Source organism: Notolepis coatsorum (assembly GCF_963971535.1).
Source record: "Notolepis coatsorum genome assembly, chromosome: 16".
Taxonomy (NCBI): domain Eukaryota; kingdom Metazoa; phylum Chordata; class Actinopteri; order Aulopiformes; family Paralepididae; genus Notolepis; species Notolepis coatsorum.
Genome location: NC_140180.1, coordinates 27,642,292 through 27,664,197, shown reverse-complemented (window position 1 = coordinate 27,664,197; position 21,906 = coordinate 27,642,292). Strand labels below are relative to the sequence as shown.

The window sequence follows — 21,906 nt, the reverse complement described above, 5'->3', positions numbered from 1 at the left end:
GTCGTCCATGCCACATACCTCCATTCCAGAGACCACGGAGGTACTGACGACTTCCTCTTTATTCATGGTTTTGAGAAGGATGTCTGTACTTCTTCCTGAAACCTTGAGGTCTCGAAGCAAAGCTTCTGTGCAGAAGGTGCCGGTGCTTCCTGAGTCCAGAAAGGCATAAGTCTGTATCATGCGATTACCTTTCTTCATTTTCACCCTCACCGGCACTATAGCATGCAGTCAGGCTCCCCGGCCCCTGTGTGGGTCTCACCATCTCCAGTTATGAATGCACTGGTAACAGTCTCTTCCCTATTTTCTTTGCCACCGTCGACCTGTTTATGCATGTGGAGTATGGTAGGGTGCCTAAGTGAACACACTCGACAAGTAATTTTCTGTGTGCATCCCTTGCTCATGTGTCCATATGACAGACAGCCAAAGCACACTCCTTTGCTTTTCAAGAAATCCAACTTTTCCTTTTGTGGCTTCTTGTCCAGTTCTTTGCAAAGGTCCAAACTGTGCTCTCCCTGACAGAACAGACATGGCTTGAGGGCGGCTGGTGAGGGCCTTCCAGTAACTCTTTTAACAGGCCAGACACTGGTAGTAAAACCACTCTTCTTCTCCCTTGGTGTACTTTGCTGATATGGAAGTGGCCCTGCTGTTCTTCCTGAAGAGGTGGGTGTTTCCTTTAGGTTCCCAAACAAAGGATGTGACATGATTCTAGCTTGGTGGTCAATGAAATTAACTAGATCATTAAATCTAGCTCTTCGTCCACTTTTCTCTTGTAGGTCACATGCCAAGCCTCTCCACCTCTCTTTCATTCTGTATGGCAATTTAGAGAGAATGGCTCTCATTGTGGTTGGATTATCCATCTCATCCATGTACTCGATGCTGTCCATTTTACAGCATCCAGTTAGAAAGACTGAATATGCTTGTAGGGCGTCAGCATCTTCAGCTTTGACTGCGGGCCAGTTGAGGGCTTTATCAATGTGAGCTGTTGCAATCTGGTACTCGTTGCCATAATACTTCTTCATGAGCCTTTTGGCCTCAGTGTATCCTATTGAAGCGTCCATATGTTGGCAGCTCCGTACCACTTCTCGGGGTTGCCCCATGGTAAACTGCTCCAGGAAATACAGTCTGTCCTTGCAGTTTTCAGTTCTATCCTCAATACCATGTTCCAATGCACGTATAAAGAACCCGTATTCTAATGGATCCCCTTTAAACGTGGGTATGCTGAGAGGTGGTAAGGATGATAGTCTTTGCTGCTTCACCAGTACTTCGGTTATACTATTCTGATGTTGCATGATGTCGACGATCCTGCCCATGTCGGGTGTTTCCCTGTATCCTTCTAGAGTGACAGCACCATCGTGTCTGACGGCTCCATTTTCATGCTGTTTCGCAGATCCTCCATGGCTGACCCTTAAAGCAGACATTCCAATTTGGGGCTGTTGTGACGTTTCCTTTCGTCTTACAACAGGCTCCCCTCCTATGTTGCTTAGTCTTGGGTAAACAGGGTGATATACAGTTTGAACACTTTCTGGTAACAGGCTGCTGTGTCTGTTCAACTGTGCAAGCTGAGCAGATGGAGTAAGAGGCTGGAATTCCACATCATACACATCTGAATTTGTGATGGGTAATGTTGTGATGACATCAGTGGAGGTGGGCGTCATTGCCTCTCGAATAACCTTTTGTGAGGCTTCCTTAGACCTTTCCCTTTCATCGAAATATTCATTCATTCCATCGCCTGGTCTATTGTCCATCTCATGAATGTTCTCATATTCTGTAAAAACATTCAGTTTAGCACTGGTGGCTTGTATTTCAGTTTGCAGTTCCAACTGCTCCCTTTTGGCCTTTAGTTCAGCCTCCTCCTTACGGCTCCTCCCCTTTAGATCAGCATCCTCCTTACGGCTCCTCTCCTTTAGTTCAGCATCCTCCTTGTCGCTCCTCTCCTTTAGTACAGCCTCCTCCTTGTCCAGTGCTTGTTTCTTTATTAATGCTTCTGCTTTGATCAATAAAACTGCCTTCTCAGCTTGTAGTTTGAGTCGGATTGAGGATGTAGAGGAGTAATTAGAATGCCTACTACCTTTTGATGACCTCCTTGAACGCCTTGAAGAGGTGTTTGAAACGCTGTCCTTTGGGTGGATCTCTTCTTCACCTTTGTCATATTCAATATGTGGTTGTGCCGCTTCAGTCCACGTTTGAACATGGGCAGCAAATGCATGCAGTGATGCTGCTTTAGGCTCGTACCATTCTGCTTGGTCCTCTTCTGTTTCCTCTATGGATATTTTGGTTAGCAAACCCTTTACAGCTGTATTGAGTTCATGTAACTCGCCACGCAACTTGGAGAAATCTGTCATTTTTGTGTGAACCAATTCCACATTTCCATGATTTCCCATAAGTTCAGTGATTTCATTCCTTTTTTTAGTAAGTGCACCCAGTTTTGCACTTCTTGATCCTTTTAATTTTTGTAAAGGATCCTCAAAAATACCACTCTCCATTTCCGCCATAATGTGGGCAGCTAACGAAAACCTCCTAATTCAGATGAGCAGCGGCGTTGTATGCATTTAAAACAGAACAGTGTTTTTTATGAATGAAGCAGCTAGGGCGTGGGAAACAGCGCACTTGGCAAATGCTGCGCGTGACGTCATCCACTCTCAAACGCACACACACCGACCCGCTATCAGCCACACAGAGACAGAGTCCGTATCGCTGTCAACCACAGAGACAGAGTCCGTATTATATTTTCCTCTTCACCAGCACAAGACACCTTCAAACAATAAAGACGGCCGCGCCGTTTATGTTCATCACATCCACTCCACTCAGACGCAACGTCTTTGATCCACAACGAACATCCACTTTTTACTTTACCTCCTTCCTTGTTGCGCTTAGAAGTTGTCCGTCGGCTTTGTCAGCGGTAGTTTTTGACAATATAAAGGCAATCATACGAACCGCAGTTGCCTTGAGGCTCCAGGTAATGCGTTGTTAGTCCGACACGCTCCGAATTGCAATCCAAAAAGAAAAGATGACGCTGGTCCAATGTACATTCAAAACAAACGGGATTTATTGGGAAGCGAGTCACAACAGCCCCAATAGCTGCCTACCACTATAAAACAAACAAAAAGGGTTATGTACATGAACTTAAACTGTCAATCAAATCAAATGCGAATTGAGTGCGGTCAAAAACTATATGGTACCGCTCCACCTGGGCCTGCGTGAACTCTAAATTACCTGCCATGTTATAGGAGTGGTTAGGGGGAGCGTGGGAAAAAAGGGGAGTTGACCAGGTAAGTCTCCATCTTGTAATTCATTGACAAATATTAATAAACAAATAAAAACACGAATACCATAATAAACCACATTTCTAAGGGGGCAATAAAGTTACAATTTATCATCATAGGATTTGGCTCCTACAGTGTGTGTGTGTGCGCGCCACATCAGAGGAGGTAGAAGCCTCGGAATTTCGGTAGGTGAATTGCTTATGTGTCAGTTATGTTTTTACTAAAGTTTTAACCTTTATTTATACAGGTAGGTTATTGCTAGCGAATTCTCTTTTGCAATAACGACCTGTTGAATGCAACTACAGTTCAATAGATAAAATTTGTTCTCAAATACATTATTTTATTTGTATAGTAAAAATTAGTTTTACAGTTTTTGTATTTTTCTGACATGGGGGCTCAACAATAAATGATAAATGACAATCAGAAATGTCAAGTTGCATGTTGTTATTCTAACCAGCTTAGTTCTGTTGCATTTCCAAGTTATTTATTTTAATTATAAACGTATCAGGAATCGATAAGGGAAATGACAAAGAATCGGATCGATTAGCAGAATCGATAATGGAATCGTATCGATAAAATCTGATCAATTCCCATCCTTATTTAAAATATTTGTTTTGGTTTTCCTGTATCAGCTAGCCCTACTTGAACGGTGTAAATAATATATTGGTGTGTGATGGACACATGGGGGGAAAATGTCAAACACACACACGTACATTACACACACACAAATAACACGATACACATAATATACCTCTTCACATGCAAATACTGAAATATGAAAACAATGCGTGGGAGGTGGATTGGTTGCAGACGTACTGTAGATCTGGGCGTCATGCAGCAGCAGTGAAGGTTGCTCTTAAAGTCTTGAAGAATATTATGTGATGATAAAGAGTAGGGGTACACACGCTTATTAGCAGTTTTGAAGAAGCCTTGGGGAGCGTGTTTTGAAGGTTTGTTGGGAGGAAACGATCAACTGGTTTACAGAAATCTGCAACTGCTGCTTTAAAGAGAAAAGGGTTATTTTTGTGTTGTTCTCGTGTCCTGGACATATTGTATAGACCACCGCAACACTTCCGGGATTCTGAAATCATGGAGGAGAGAGTGGGGGGAGCAAATGAATGAATGTGGATGAGAGCCTTGATGTAAGTGGTTGTAGCTACGGCTGTGGGGGTGCTGGAGGCATGATCCAATAGCCTTATATACGCCTGAGTCTCCTGAACACGAAGAGACCAATTCCAAATCGATCAGAACTTTCTCGGCCGAGCTTTAGTCACTTTTTCAGCACCTACTCCCCATACGCATGTGCAGATGGCCAAAGGAGTCTGAAGGCACGCGAGCCGCTCTGGGATGTTCCATCAGAGGGGGGGAAGCTTGTGGTGGTAATGTGAGCGGCTATCGGAGCATCATTACGTAGTACTTAAAACGACAGAAGACAAACGCCTGCGAACACCAGCAACTAGGACAGAGAGACTTCGGCTCAGCTTCTTCCCCCAGGCCATCAGAGTCTTGAACACTGAACTCTCCACACACAAGCACACATGAGCACACACACAACACACACACTGTATACTAGGGGTGGGGGAAAAAATCGATACATAGTAGTATCACGATACTTTGCGTGGCAATACTGTATCGATACAGGGATGCCAAGTATCGATATTTAATTATAATAATAATAAAAAAATTGTATAAGGAAGTTACATTGTTTATTACAATACCTGTAATAGTACAGTAGTCCACACACAGACACACACACGTGCATTCAGTTAAGTTGGAATATGACTGTAATACAAACAGTTCAGTTTGTCAGGTACATGCAACACAGATTACAGTGTTTACATCTGTCTGCTTGAGAAAATACCATGTTCTGCAATAAAAATGATTGAAGTGAGATGAACAGACTGAACTTTATTTTATTAGATAAAACATCTTGACAAAGTTTTACTTTGCAGTTGAAAAAAGGTAATACAAAAATGTGATACAAAAAAATATATCCGCAATACTCAGCGTATCGCCATATATTTAGTATCGCGATACTATCGTATCGTGACGCAAGTATCGCGATAGTATCGTATCGTGAGGTCTCTCTGATTCCCACCCCTACTGTATACGCTCACACACTAGCAGTCACTTTAGCATGAACACACACACACACACATGCTGCACACGCTCACACTCAACGGTCACTTAACACAATGAAAGTGTTATGGTTTGTAACCGACCCCAATCGCACAACACAAGACAGGTATGAGAGTAAGCCAAAACAGGGCATTTATTTATTACATAACAAAAAGCGGCACAGTCCCTTTAAGGGAGAACACAAAAACACTAGAGTCAAAGAAATAAGGAAAATGCGGCACTGTGCCTTTAAGAGGCGAACAGGCTAAGGGACTAAGGCTAAGGGCCAGGGCTAAGGACCAGGGCTAAGTGTCAGGGCCAGGAACAGGGGCACTGGAGAGGGGGACAGGGACAGAGGCCCGGAGAGGCGGGCTGGAGACAGGGACAGAGAACAGGGTTAAGGCCTTGGACAGGGCGAGGGCCAGAGCTGCTTACAGGGATGAGGACAGGGTTCCGACGGCGGAGGCCTGGCACGGGGACAGGGGCCCGACGGCGGAGGCCTGGCACGGGAACAGGGGCCCGACGGCGGAGGCCTGGCACGGGGACAGGGGCCCGACGGCGGGGGCCTGGCACGGGAACAGGGGCCCGACAGCGGGGCCTGGCACGGAGATCCTCCTCCTCCTCTTCGGATGCTGCAGACGGGCAGCGCAGAACAAAGGGGGTCCCAGGGGACCGGGATGGGAACACGCCGTCCTCTCGTGGAATACTAGGGAGCGACGACGAGCCTGGGTCCAAGGGGAACGGGATGGGCACACGCCTCCCGTAGAGAATTAGAGAGCGAAGACGGTGTCCCACTCCGGGCAAACGGCGACAGGTGGTGATGGCTGGCACGTCGTCTCACGCCGGAGACGCGGCAGGTGATGGTAACGTACAGGATGGTAACGTACAGAACTCCATGAACACAGAGTGTACACAGATACAGATACAGAACGAACACAGAGTCCAGAACACAGAACGACCCGACAAGGACTGGAGGGGAGTCTGCAACCTATGTACTCTCCCGAGGTGATTGCAAACTCCCAACAGGTGCGTGAAGGTAGAGGATCAAGGATGTCCAAGGGTGGGGGCTGGTGAAGAGTAGAGGAGAGTAAATCATCGCAAGGGTGGGGGCTGGTGAAGAGTAGAGGAGAGTAGACAGGGAAAACACAGGAAAAAGGTCCAGGGACAGGCGAATCCTCACAGTACCTCCCCCTCCACGGGAGCAACCGGGCGACCCAAAAAATCAGACAGCGGGGCAGGGGACATGACAAAGCAACAAACAAAAAAAAACTGGGCCATGCTAGCAGGGGAAGCTACACCTAAAGTGGGGCTAGCAGAGGGACTGGGTAGCTGCCAGAGCATTGCTAGCTACAGGGCCTATGCTAGCTGTACTGCTACATTAGCATAGAGGCTGCGCTAGCTGCCGGAGCTAGGCTAGCAGACAGGGCTGGACTAGCAAAGGAGAACAAGCTAGCTGGAAGGACAGTCCTAGCTGTGGGGAACAGGGTAGCTAACAGGGGAGCTAACGAGGCTAACAGGGGAGCTAACAGGGAAGCTAACAGGGGAACTAACAGGAGAACTAACAGGGGAACTAGAGGGAGCTAGAGGGAACTAACAGGGGCTAACTCACATACACTGTCTGTGCTGGCTGGGGTCGTCGACTGGTCGGGTCGTACTGTTATGGTTTGTAACCGACCCCAATCGCACAACACATGACAGGTATGAGAGTAAGCCAAAACAGGGCATTTATTTATTACATAACAAAAAGCGGCACAGTCCCTTTAAGGGAGAACACAAAAACACTAAAGAAATAAGGAAAATGCGGCACTGTGCCTTTAAGAGGCGAACAGGCTAAGGGACTAAGGCTAAGGGCCAGGGCTAAGGACCAGGGCTAAGTGTCAGGGCCAGGAACAGGGGCACTGGAGAGGGGGACAGGGACAGAGGCCCGGAGAGGCGGGCTGGAGACAGGGACAGAGAACAGGGTTAAGGCCTTGATCAGGGCGAGGGCCAGAGCTGTTTACAGGGATGAGGACAGGGTTCCGACGGCGGAGGCCTGGCACGGGGACAGGGGCCCGACGGCGGAGGCCTGGCACGGGAACAGGGGCCCGACGGCGGAGGCCTGGCACGGGGACAGGGGCCCGACGGCGGGGGCCTGGCACGGGAACAGGGGCCCGACAGCGGGGCCTGGCATGGAGATCCTCCTCCTCCTCTTCGGATGCTGCAGACGGGCAGCGCAGAACAAAGGGGGTCCCAGGGGACCGGGATGGGAACACGCCGTCCTCTCGTGGAATACTAGGGAGCGACGACGAGCCTGGGTCCAAGGGGAACGGGATGGGCACACGCCGTCCTCCCGTGGAATACTAGGGAGCGACGACGAGCCACACCCCCAGGAACGAGGATCATGAAGAGACGCCTTCCTCCCGTGGAATCGGGAGCGATGACGAGCCGGCTTGACGTCTGGAGTGGGAACACTGGAACCTCCCGTAGAGAATTAGAGAGCGAAGACGGTGTCCCATTCCAGGCAAACGGCGACAGGTGGTGATGGCTGGCACGTCGTCTCACGCCGGAGACGCGGCAGGTGATGGTAACGTACAGGATGGTAACGTACAGAACTCCATGAACACAGAGTGTACACAGATACAGATACAGAACGAACACAGAGTCCAGAACACAGAACGACCCGACAAGGACTGGAGGGGAGTCTGCAACCTATGTACTCTCCCGAGGTGATTGCAAACTCCCAACAGGTGCGTGAAGGTAGAGGATCAAGGATGTCCAAGGGTGGGGGCTGGTGAAGAGTAGAGGAGAGTAAATCATCGCAAGGGTGGGGGCTGGTGAAGAGTAGAGGAGAGTAGACAGGGAAAACACAGGAAAAATGTCCAGGGACAGGCGAATCCTCACAGAAAGGTCACTTTAAAAACAAGAACGGGAGTGGTTCTTGTATAGAAAACAGATGGATAGCAAGCTAGCATAAGGACACATAGTATAACTGTAGATTGTATAGTATAGAATTGTATAGTAGTGTACATAAGACCCAGTGCCTCATCCATAGCTAACAGTGTATTGCACTATCGCAGGACCTTAGCATGTCTACCATGCTTTTTGTAACTGTATGTACATATACCTGTTATGTCTTATTCTTATTACTTGTATTATTGCACAAATGTCGTATTCTCATCCTATTCTTATTATTGTATTATTGCACAATCGTTGCCCGCATTTCACTGTATGCTTGTATGCCGTGACAAATAAAACTCTTGACTTGACTTGAGTTACATCTACAAGTGAACATGTTTGAGAATGTAGCCATGATTTAGTATTTAGATATAAATTTAAATGTTGAAACAATTCAGGGATTTGAGAGAGTAATCACTGCACCAACTAAACAACCAAAATAGTTAGTGGTCAGCTCTACAACGAACGTCGATGCTAAATACTGCAAACCTGTAGATTCAGCCCCAGTCCAGTGTCTTAAGATACAAAAAAAGAAAAGAAAGATATCCTAACATCCTGAACCCCCCCCCCCCCCCTTCTATTTTGCATATAACATCACTCAGCGTGTATCCACAAGACTTTTGTATCACCTCAGTTCTCTCCTCTAAGTGGAGAACAAGCTGACATAGAGGAGTGAGAACAAGAGAGAAGCCCCAGGGTAAAAAAAAGAAAAGAAAAGAAAAAGACACTGACATAATTTCCCTTCCTCGGCTCTTGCACTTGTGTTTGTCATGCGCTAAATCCAGTGTGTTTTGTTTTTGGCTACTCCAAAAAAAAAGATTTGACAGCTATTCCGAGGGCTGTCGAGGTTCTTAAAAAAAAGATAAAAAATTACTTGCTGGTAATTAATAACTCCAATCAATCACTCCCTAATGCTGTAATGTTTGAGAGATTTATTTACATTTAGAAACTTGATACACTCTGACATACAGACCACACGTGATGGGAAGTCCAGTCAAAGTATTATACGGACAGATAAAGTCCATGCAAGGTGATTACAAAAAAGATTCATATAGCAGAACCTGAAATAGCCATCTCTAAATAAAGCAGTTAACCAAATGTAGGATGTATGTCATGAATATGTAACAAAACATTTTCTATGAATTGGTTTGCATGTTGTACTTTTTTTGTTGATCTGTGCAATTAGACGCCTAATTAGACAGCCAGTTAGATCTATTATATACATTAGGTACTGTATGTTTATAGCTTCTTGAATGCATCTCAGTACATAATACATGATAATAATACATGATACGTATAATTAGAATTGTTCATAGATGGGTAGTGTTTTACAATAGCTTATGATATGCTATGAAGATGTTGCGATGACGTATAACATCATGTCATGACACTTTACAATCACAGACAAAAATTATTATTAGTGTAATACATTACAGTAACAACATTGTGGATTATCCAGGCGGCTGGGTGGCGCAGCAGACATTTCGCTCGTCACCAACGCAAGAGACACTGGTCTCGAAACCGGCTGTCAGCGTTGCCTCCGGCTTGGGCCGGCCGTCATACTGACTCAATTGGCAGAGCCAGCGGGAGGCGAGTCGATGGGTGGTAGTCTGGTCGATGTAAACAGCGACTCCTACAGGTCGGTCAGGGTGCCTGCACAGCAAAAGACAGGAAATAGCGGGGGCAGTGTGAGCCTCCCACACGTTACACCTCGCCAATGAGAGTCCGCGCTGGCAGGTGAAAAGATGTGACTGGCTGCCTCCACATGTATCGGAGGGGACATGTGATGGGCTTCTATCCTCCCTACGACCGGCCAGTGGGGGGGCACATGCGAGCAACGATCAGGACAGGGGAGGGAGAATTGGCACGAGAGGTGAAATTGGGATGGTAGAAAAGTCACAGAAAAAGGAGGAGAAAAAGTAGGCAAAAAAAAAATATCATAATTACGTTATAATAAATTAAATGATACCTTATAATGTGATTACAAGCCACTACAAGTGATTAATGAAAGACTGTCTTCGCAAAATGCTGTGTTGTACTGTACTTTTTCATTCATTCATTTAATATTTATTTCAACTTGAAAATCATTGAGGGCAAGCCTTAGTTAGTTAATGACGTGGAGCACATACATAATAAATACATGATAAATGCTTCTCCTTGATTCAGTAAGAAAATGTTTTCACTTAACTTTAATAGGGCTGACCTCGACTAGTCGAATAGTCGACTAATCGATCGAAAGGAGCCGTAGTCGGCTGCCAATCTCTCAGTCGAATGCAAACAAATATTTATATTATTACTTAAAAAAAAATTATCAGTCCATTTGAGCTGTGGGGGTGCTTAATAAATTTAAGTTAAATCAGACAATCTCTCAGTCGAATGCAAAAAAAATAAATCACATTATAAGGTATCCTTTAATTTATTATAACGTAATTATGAGTGGATTATTATTCCTGATAATCCACAATGTTGTTAGCTCCCGATAAGCAGGTTGGCACCTTGCATGGTTGCCTCTGCTGTCGGTGTGTGAATGTGTGAGTGAATGGGTAAAATTGTAAAGAGCTTTGGATAAAAGCGCTATATAAATGCGCTTTATATATATATATATATATATATATATATATATATATATATATATATATATATATATATATATATATATATATATATATATATATATATATATATATATATATAGCGCTATATAAATGCAGCGGACTGAGCGTCTGTCTACCACCACAGAGACAGTGGGATCGAATCCAGCTGTGGTGCTTCCGGGTTGGCCGACCGTCCATACTAACACAATTGGCAGTGTTAGCGGGTGGGAAACCCGGCGAGGGTGGGTCCTGGTCGTTGTAAACAGCGACTCCTACAGTTCGGTCGGGGCGCCTGCACAGCAAGGAAAGGATCTGTGAGAGATAGTGTGACCTTCCACATGTTACACTCTCCCAGTGAGAGTCCGCGCTGCCAGGTGAAAAGAAGCGGTGGGCTGGGTACACATGTGTCGGAGGAAGCATGTGATAGTCTCCGCCCTCCCGGACCGACGGTAGGGGGTAGAGTGCGCAACGACCAGGAAGGGGATTGGGAATTGGCATAACGACTAACATTGGGAGGGGAGAAAAACGGAAAAAGAAGGGGAGAAAAGAAAAAAAATTCTTTTTGCACCATTTACCATTTATATATATATGTGTGTGTGTATATATATATATACATATATATATATTGTTGTTGTTGTTGTTAATAATTATTATTATTATTATTGCTGTAATGCGTTATAAACATTGATAGTGTTTCCTGCAACTCCCTGCCTTTGGTTTCCTTCCAGTCACCACACTGACTCCGCCTCTGTTTCCCTCTGCAGCCATTGGACGGACGCTGATCCCGCGTTACTTCAGCACAGTGTTCGAGGGCGGAGTCACTGACCTCCACTACATCCTCAAACACTCCAAGGAGTCCTTCCACAACTCCTGCATCACAGTGGACTGTGATCAGTGCACCATGGTCACGCAGCACGGGAAGCCCATGTTTACAAAGGTGAGGTCTGACCCCAGAGCTGTCCCAATGAATAATTGATCACAACGGTATGATAATGGCGTCAAGCGAGGCATTTATATGGTGAGAGATCAAATACATTTTTGTCCTTTGATTTTCCACCCATATCATTCATCCCCTCAGTGGATGCTTGTTTCACTGACTCACAATCAGATGAACACAGTTGTTGTCCTCATTAGTTATTAATTAGTTCATGAATGAAATAAATAATATAGGCCTACCCATTCTTACAAAATGGAAGGATATCTCATTATAGAATATAATGTAAGTAATTAGCTATCTGATATTTTGCCATAAATACCAGGAAACATAATGTTTCTCCAAAAGGTTACGTACAGTAGAATATTCATATTCATACTGTTCTCCACCTCTGGAGTAGAATCCTTTTATTTTTTTCCATTCGATTTCTGACGTGAAAGAGAAAGCATTGAGCAGGACTGGTGGGGGAACCCCTTTAGTACCAGCAGCCCCTGAATATGTGCTCCACTGTGGCGTGATTCAGATGACTAACTGCTTTTGAGTGTTCGTCTGCTGACTGTCTAAGTGAATCTAAGTCCAGGGTCTTTGCCACTGAGGAGGAGTCGTGCTAAAGTGATTCTGTACCATGAACCCTGAGCTCAGCACACTGGACCATATTTTTCTGACGTTAAACAGCAACGCCATTTATTTTCAGGACTCAGGAATTATGTGATGGCTCTTGGTGTGTGTGTGTGTGGGGGGGGGGGGGTCTTTTTTATATGAGATTGGGGGTGGGGTATCTACTACCATGTCCATTCTGTAATAAGAAACCGTACATATATAAAACTGGCTGCAATGTGTTATCATTAAACTTAACAAGCATGACTATTTTAAGCATAGCTAGTATATCGTGTGTATATATATATATATATATATATATATATATATATATATATATATATATATATATATATATATATATATATATATATATATATATATATAACATATATATAATAAAAAAATATTGAGTGGCCAATATTGTACAGTACACGCATGGTAAACAGAAACCTAAATCTGATCCTCAGAGCGCTCTCTTTTCATCTTAACCTAAATTGGATGAGAAGAATTAATTCATTAGAAAAAAAAGAAAAAAAATTCCAATAACAGAGCATGTTCTCCCTGGGCTCCCAGCAGCCTCTAGCTCCAGAGCCCTGAATCTCAATCAGCTCTGCCCCCCTCCCCCCCTCTCATCCCCCGCTCCTTCTCGTTCCACCCCCCACCCCCCTTCACAACCCACCCTCCCCCTCCTCCCTCCACTCCCTGCATCCTTCATCCCTGGAGAAATCATCCCCTGCTCCCCATTCTCTCTCTCTCTCTCTCTCTCTCTCTCTCTCTCTCTCTCTCTCTCTCTCTATCTCTCTCTCTCTCAGTCTCTCTCTCTCTCTCTCTCTCTCTCTCTCTCTCAGTCTCTCTCTCTCTATCTCTCTCTCTCTCACTTTCTCTCTTTTTCGCTATCTCTGTCTCTCTCTCCCTCGCTCTCTCTTTCTGTCTGTCTATCTCTCTCTCTCACTCACTCACTCTCTCTGTCTATCTTCTCTCTCTCTCAGTCTCTCTCTCTCTCTCTCTCTCTCTCTCCTCTCTCTCTCTCTCTCTCTCTCTCTCTCTCTCTCTCTGTCTTTGCTAATAAGGAGAGGGTCTATCTGCAGTCCCACTGGGAATAATCTGGAAGTGTAAACCAAAGAGTGAGCAGGGGTGAGAGGCTCATGCAGGTGTTGACAAGGTGGCAGAGGGTGTGGATGTGGCTGATGGGACGCCCCGCCGGAGCGCCATGGTGTCACAGCCCCTCCATCCCCTGCCCAGCAGGTCCCGTTCCAGCCAGTGTGGGCCAGTGTGTTAGTGTTGAGGGCATGGCCCTTGTTACCAGCACCCTGCTGGGGCGCTCCCACATGCAGGGAAGGGAATAACGAGGCTGTTTTACTTGATTTCAGACTTGTGTTCTTGCTGATGCTATAAGCTAAGGGGTGTGCAGAGCAGAGGTGTTTTTGCATTAGGGGCCAGTGGTGCACGGTACCACCAGAGGGCGATGTTGAACAGAAGGCTTCTCTCTATGTCAGACACAATAATGTATTGAGCTTAAGTTAATAGCTAACTTCATCATATGCTGAATTCAATTTATTCTCTAGAAAAATATTGCTTTGTAGCGTAAGAATAACATGTCTTTGTGCGTGATGCTGCGTGGCTGTTTCTGCTTGGTGGGGCATGGCAGAGCTACCCCTACTGCACCCGCAGTATTCTGAATGAATCGTGTGTGTGCACGCCAAGGCTAACTTTCAGTTTTGCGAGTGGGGCCACAGGGCCCCTAGAAGCATCTCATTGGTTGATTTAACTGGCACAAGAATGTACATGATGCATGTCTTTCTAGTTGAGCTAAAGTACGTTATCGTTACAGTATTCATCGTGAATTGTGTGGATCATTTAACTACAGTATGAGTTAGCACTTTAGCCCACCCCTTGATGAAAAATTTGAAATAAAACATTTGGGGCCAGATCTCAAGAAAGAAAAGATAAAAAAGATCATTCAACCACGAGTGGTTCAAAAGGAAAACGTGGCTAACCACTAAATGTGGCTAACCGCTAAACATGGCTAACCGTTAAACTTGGCTAACCGCTAAACTTGGCTAACCGCTAAACTTCGCTAACCGCTAAACTTGGCTAACCGCTAAACTTGACAAACCGCTAAACATGGCTAACCGCTAAACTTGGCTAACCGCTAAACATGGCTAACCGCTAAACTTCGCTAACCGCTAAACTTGGCTAACCACTAAACTTGGCTAACCGCTAAACGTGGCTAATCGCTAAACTTCGCTAACCGCTAAACATGGCATTTTTAGATGCGTATTTGAGACCATGTTTGAGGGAGACTCCGGGCTTTGGAGCCCTATTTTATTAAGGGCACTTCAGCAACATTTTGCATGTATAATGTTTAGGTTTCTCGATTCTATTGTATTGACTGCTTTGTTGACTTACATGTATTGGCAGTGTCAATTGTTTCTTTTATTGTCCTCATGTTGGTGTTGTTTCGGTTGTGAGTTTGATGTTGAGAGATCTTTAACGCTGTGGTCCTAATGTTGGTATGAAGACAATACTTTATTGTCCCTAAGGGGAACATTTACTAGGAACATCAGTGCTGCATCAGTCTGCGATAACAGTGTAAACTAAAAAGATTAAAAAAATAGATATATCATTCATGCAGTTAGTAAAAAGGACATCAGAACAATATGACAATGCATAGAGACATACAACCATAATTCACAAGTAGATAAACTAATGTACAGCTTTATATGACACCTTTCCCTTAAATTACACCTTGCCCTTAGTGTTGCATCTTGCCCTAATTAAATTGCAACACGATTTGGACTTGGACAAGAAAGAGGTGATAACCCACTGTTAAGTGGCACCTCAAAGGAATAGAACAAATCCTCAAGTTATACCGTGTTCTAGACGATTTATTTAGGAGGGCGATGGATGTAGGAAGGAAGGAGAGCTTGTAGCGGTTGCTCTTGTATCTACTTGCTCTGAACCGTCTCCCTGAGGGAAGAACTTCGTATTCACAATATAGAATATGAGAAGGGTCCTGTAAGATTATCTGTGCCTGGCTGACCACTACATTCTCAAAGATTGGATGTAGTCAGATCTTCATTGTTTGTGTGATTTTGGATGGCATTATTCGGCTGGAATTATGTCATCACTGGCAGTGGTACTGGTGATCCATTGGTCACACAATGTTTTCCCTCTCTCACTCATGTTTATTGGTTGTATGAGTATGGTTCAATGTAATATAATAAATAATAATATAATATATCATATAATAATCATCATTTCTTGTGTGAATATTTATTTTTTATTAACTAACAATTATTGTACAATACAAGATGGGAGCAGACATAATCAAATTAACAAATTAACATTAGAGTAAATGAAGTTGCATAACATCTGGCAAATGTATTTTCTAATATGCATTGGCAATGCAATTGTTGTGCCTTCAAATGCCAAATATGTATAATTAATTAAGAAATATATGTCTACCTCCTCATACTGTACTTGTAATCTCTCTGTCTCTCTTTTTTAACTAAACAACATTTTATGAATGTATCTATCTATCTATCTATCTATCTATCTATCTATCTATCTATCTATCTATCTATCTATCTATCTATCTATCTATCTATCTATCTATCTATCTATCTATCTATCTATCTATCTATCTATCTATAGATCTATTCCTATCTATCTATCTATCTATCTGGAGACTCAGAGTCCATTGCTAGCTTCACAAATCAAGTTGTTGTCACTTGAAGTTGAACACAAATCACTATGCTGTCACTTAAACGTGTTGCTTGCTTGTTGCTGTTATTAAAGCGCAGTAGGCTAAAGGCGGCCGCGGCCGCAATAGGGCTCAGTAGCTTTGGCGTGACAGGAGAGACCATGCTCCTCTACTCCATGACTGTAAATAGCTTAGTCTGTTTATTTAATTATTCTCTGTTTGGGGTTATAATGCGTTGTAATCTGCGTATAACACTATATAATTATAGTTATAAGCACTTGTAAATGTTCATAATGCTTTATAACAATAATCACAACACATTATAAAGCATTTTATAATAACTTCAAGTATCAATACTTGAATTGTCATAGGTTTATAATCATTGTATAATGCATTATAATACGATTATAAGTCACTATAAGTAGTTATTGGGTGCTTTAAGTAAAGTAGTTTATTAGGTGTAGGCAGATATACAGGTATTATATTATGAACTGGTTATAAGTGTTTATAAGTGGTCATTGTTTGCTTTAAGTAAAGTATTATTTTATATATCTGTTAAACCTTAACCAAAACATAATTAGGTAAATCCGAGACAAAGGTTCCAGCACCATGGAGAGTGCACTGCAGTGCACGGTACCTCATGTAGGCCAGGAATTTGTCTTACTGGATCGCCCTGCTTAGAGCCTTCTGATGAAGAGCCTGTTTGGACAACTCTTGGCATGTCAGGCAGAAATTCTTTGACTTGAATCTTGCTCTTAACAAGCTCCACACTGTGTCAATTTATCGAGTACATCCCTGCACTCTGTGCACAACAACATAACTTCCATAGCCATCCCAGAGAGACAAGGCACTGGCTGGCAACTAGGGAGAAGCTGGTGTATAGGCAAAAAACCACGGGTGCTTCATTTTGATGTATACGTTGCAGGGATTTGAATGAAATCCAGCTGCCACACTTCAAGCCACAGCCACACACACTATTATCTCTCTCAATGAATGTGATAATGCAGCGTTGGCCTAACGAGATGGCTGGTCTGGGTAACATTAAAAGTTGATAAATCTAGTGATCTATGCATGTTTATAGGTAAAGTATTTAATGTTTGCTATTGTTAATTTCGCCTCTGTCATCTGCTGATCGACCAGTAATGTTGCACGTGAAATGTGTGGTATAAGCTGATAAATCAAGTGATCTTCAGTATGCACAAAAGCAATAATTGTTTTCAGACAATATCTTTGTTACAACAAGATTGTGTAAAGCTAGAATGTTGGCCAAACGACATGGCTGTGAGAGGCAGAATGTATTGCTACGTCACTGGAGCGAATAACATAAAAAGGGACATTTCCAGATAATAACAAGCATATCTGAGTATAAAAAATATCTGTATCCATCTCATTATCATTGCTTTCCTGAATTCATATTGCTTGCCACCTGCTACTTTCTTCAGAGAAATGGATTTGTGTCTTTCGTCTTAACTGCGTCACTATGAAACTTTCCCAGTTTCCTATGTACATAAAAACTAAGAAAAAATGTATTGCAAGTTTTCAGAATTGTATGTTTATATATGCAAATTATGCATTTCCTCATTAAATATGCGCACATTTGCATATATCGCCAAGTCTCGCATCACCAATATGGATAATGCCAGATTCAAAAACTTGGTTTCATTTTGTTGATACATTCAAAAAGAAACTTTTCACAGAAGGGATTGTGGCTACAGTATGTCCTCTTATCAGCCCATACATCAGGAAATACTGTCTACTGTCATAAAAAAATATATAAATATATAATATAAATATAAAATGTTATATAAACCCAGACTATGAATGATATATCAACAAACCCTTTTGTAATTAGAAGCAGGATATGGATGGGAAGAAATGTGGAACGTTTGGTGTGTGTAGGTATTAGGGACATGGAGTCCCAAGACTTTGTGTGTAAGTCAAATGCATAAAAAGTCGTTTCTGAGAAAACAACCTCAAAGTTATGTATTGTAATTGTGATCTATGGACACAATCAGACAAAATTAAGTAAAATAAACAACTAATTGTGTGTTTTTGATATTCTATTGCCACTAGTTTGAAATAAGACATGTTAACACAATAACTGCCACGCAATATACGCATCCTTAGCAGCTGACGCCATCACTGTAAACTGTGGGAGTTGCTCACCTTGTTTGCACGGCTATAACTATTTAAATATTATAGCTATATATGCAATACTATGGCCCATTTGACATCGGGTATCTATCATTCAAGATGTGGAAAAGTAATATTTTTTCCATCCATACATTGTCGTTTTATACCGTGGTGAATATAAGTATAGTTTTAGAGTGGTCTAGGATCGTTCCTGGAATGCTAGTAATAGGCCGCAACGCATATTATACTTAATCCAGTGGCATTTCGTCCCTATACACACTACAATAAAAAATTCAAATGCATATGATCGGTATATATTATGTTCCATCATGCATGCAGGAAAGGGGGGGGGGGGGGGTCGTTTATGATTAATTGATTGTCAATAACGGCATTCGTTAGTACAACAGCATATGTTGATCAGAGCGTTTGCTATGAAAACAATGGACAACCAAGCTGAAATTAACGTTAGATTGCTCTTACCTCTGGCCGATGAGACTGCAAAAAGAATATTCCAATTATTTGATTGCCATCTGCTAGATTGTATGTCCATTTGGCCAACGCCATAACCCCCAAAAGCATAATGATTCTGGCGTCCCGAAGGCGATTCAATGCAATCGAGTGTGTATCTTGATCCACGTTACAAGATAACTCCGCCCGGAAGACATTCACTGACGCACAGAGTCAAGCTTCCTCCAGAAAGTAAGTGCAACATCGGCCGCATACCACCAGGCGGCGGTATCGGGCCTTTGCGATCTCAGACAGAGTGCCAAACATTCCCACAGCACAGCAGGATGAATTATGAATGGAAATAGCGAATAAAAGAAATAACGATCATAATAATGAGTATACTCGTTGGCATAATTCGATTGGCGGACTATAATGAGTTAACTCATTTTTGGCGCAGAAACAGTTAAGGAAGCTAAATATAACAGAATCTCAATATCGTTGAAAAAAGGTGATTTTGGGGGTACTGTCTCGCCTTAACTGCATCTTCACGGATGGCCTAGCCTTCGTTCTGAGTGACTGAACCTTTTTCTTACGCTTTCTCAAGGATTCAAGAAATTTACATTGAGGTTTGTGTTAGCTAGTTTTATAGCCATCCATAGCATGTTTCTAGCGATGCTGCTATTAGCTCTTAACATTTCACAGTAGTCAAACGTTGTGGTTCGGGTTAGCTAGCTTGCTAGCCATCTGTCCATATCGTGTTACATTTACATTTACATTTACATTTAGTCATTTAGCTGACGCTTTTATCCAAAGCGACTTACAAGTTCTGTACGACAAGACAGCAAGAAGGGTACAACTCTATCAGCTGAGTAACAATGTTCATCAAGTGTTGCGTGTTACAGTGTAGGTTAGTTTATTAGGACAAGTGCATGACAGTAAGGTTAGTCAGGGTTAGATTTTTTTTTTTTTTTTTTTATCATTTCAGATAGTGGTTGAAGAAGTGAGTCTTTAGTCGACGGCGAAAGATTGGACAGGGGTTTTGGCTGTCCTAACTGGGATGGGTAGTTCATTCCACCATTGTGGGGCAAGGACTGAGAATAGGCGGCTTCTCTTTGATGACCCTCCGGGAGCTTGGATAGGAGTAGGTCTGAGGCGGCCAGAAGATGCAGAGCGTAGGGGTCTTGAGGGTGTGTAGTTAGAGACCATTGACCGGAGGTAGGCGGGAGCGGTTCCCTTTGCTGCACGGTATGCTAGGTCGAGGGCCTTGAAGCGGATACGTGCAGCAATGGGGAGCCAGTGCAGGTCCCTAAGAAGTGGGGTGACATGGGCCGACTTCGGTAGGTTTGATATCAGGCGGGCCGCTGCGTTTTGAATGAGTTGAAGAGGCTTGGTGGCAGTGGCCGAGAGGCCAGCTAGCAGTGCGTTGCAGTAGTCGAGGCGGGAGATGACTGTTGATTGGACGAGGAGTTGGGTGGCTTCTTTTGTCAGGAAGGGGCGTATCCTTCTGACGTTGCTCAGGAGGAATCTGCAGGTTCTGGTTGTCGCTGCGATGTGAGCAGAGAAGTTCAACTGGTCGTCAAGGACAACACCAAGTGTTACAAAGCGTCAGATTAAACCGAATATATGTATTTATTGATTGATATATATTGCATAATATTTGTATATCGTTTGATATCCCTTGTATATTACTTGTACATATACACTGAATATCCCTTTAGTCTACTACAGCCCATAATAGTTCATTCTCTCATTGGACAAGAACCTGGCGCCAGCAGACAGGCCCCTTGAGTCAAGTTCAATAGTGCCGACGAACATGTCCCAACTAGCCCCGGTTCCGCGTAGGAATACGGCTACCGAAATACGAATGGTACTATTTGTTCACCGTACATATAAATAGGGCGCAAGAAATGTAGAATTCCTCTTAGTCCCTTGTCCCGTTCAGTCTCGTTCAGTTCCAGTTATCCAAGTGACGCCTGACCACACTATGCAACGTGCGGTACAGTAGGGCTCGCATCGCCCCAAGATAGAGTCTCGTGTTATCCTACTACGTTTGTTTAACGTATCGTTCGCTCCCTACTAGTAAAAGCCTTCATTACGAGTCAAAGACCACGTGAAGTGGGTAATTGTGTGTCTACATAGAGCACTTATTGCCGCGTGCTAATAAGGATAGTAACGTCAAGTTCAACTGTGAACTACCGTGCACCACGGAGGATACTTACACCGGTGATTGCAGAGCCACCTTCCGGCAGGATTATTGCTTTGACTGTGGCTGCTGGAGCAGAGAACCGCCTACCCCGCTGCTACTGTGGGATCTACACAGGCCCGTGAGGACATCACTCGAGCCCGTCTCTGTCGGAGCAGAGACTCCACGGCTTCATCTGCGGCGCGCACCCTAGGATTACAGCTGCTGCTTTCCCCGCTGACACAGGGGTGATATCGCCTCCGTGGACCCTTGACTTTGTATAGAGCATTGCCTCCCCCTGCTGGCTTACAACCGGTAGTACCCCCCTTTCAGTATATCCAGTATCTCTCCTGAGTACCATAGATAATTACTAATATTCACTATTGATTTGCCTATGCACATTCTATTTGCCTTATAAGCGCAATTAAAGTATTGTTATAATATCCTTTGATGTAATAAATATTCTAAACGAGTATTCGTGTGGAAACCGTGTTATTGTGGAGAAGTTCTCATCATATACCTGTGTACGGTATTGGCCAGTAATGTACATAAGACGGTAGTAGTTTAATGATACTAATACTTAATTAATACAGTCAGGGAATTGTACCCCTCAGTTACACCAAGGTTCTTGGCGGTCGGGGACGCGGTCACAGCTGCATTCTCGACTGTGATGGAGAGGTCGGTCAGGGGGGAGGATTTGGCCGGCAGGTGGAGCAATTCTGTTTTGCTTAGGTTCAATGGTTACACGGTTTGTGTTTGCTAGCTCGCTGGCTCTCCATCCATCGTCTACCAAGAAATGCTCCCAGTGTTGGCGGCACATGGCTGCTACGTACAACCATCCCCATTATGTGCAGTTTGCTATTACTATGGAGATGATAGAATAGAATATAATAGAAATACTTTTATTATCCCGAGGGAAATTTGACACTGCAAATCGCTCAACATTAAACATTTAGACAGAACAGGTCACGAATAAGAATAACAAAACCAATCAA

The 21,906-nt window shown here is 43.6% G+C and overlaps 1 protein-coding gene across 2 annotated transcripts in view; it reads left to right on the top strand.

Moving 5' to 3' along the window:
- The window catches only part of ldb2a (LIM domain binding 2a), a 164,041-nt gene that overhangs the window by 109,212 nt on the left and 32,923 nt on the right, over positions 1 to 21,906 (top strand). For both annotated transcript variants that reach the window (XM_084332198.1, XM_084332197.1), the window contains exon 3: positions 11,674 to 11,846. In XM_084332198.1, coding sequence (XP_084188324.1) covers positions 11,674 to 11,846 — 173 coding nt within the window. The remainder of the gene's footprint in view (positions 1 to 11,673; positions 11,847 to 21,906) is intronic.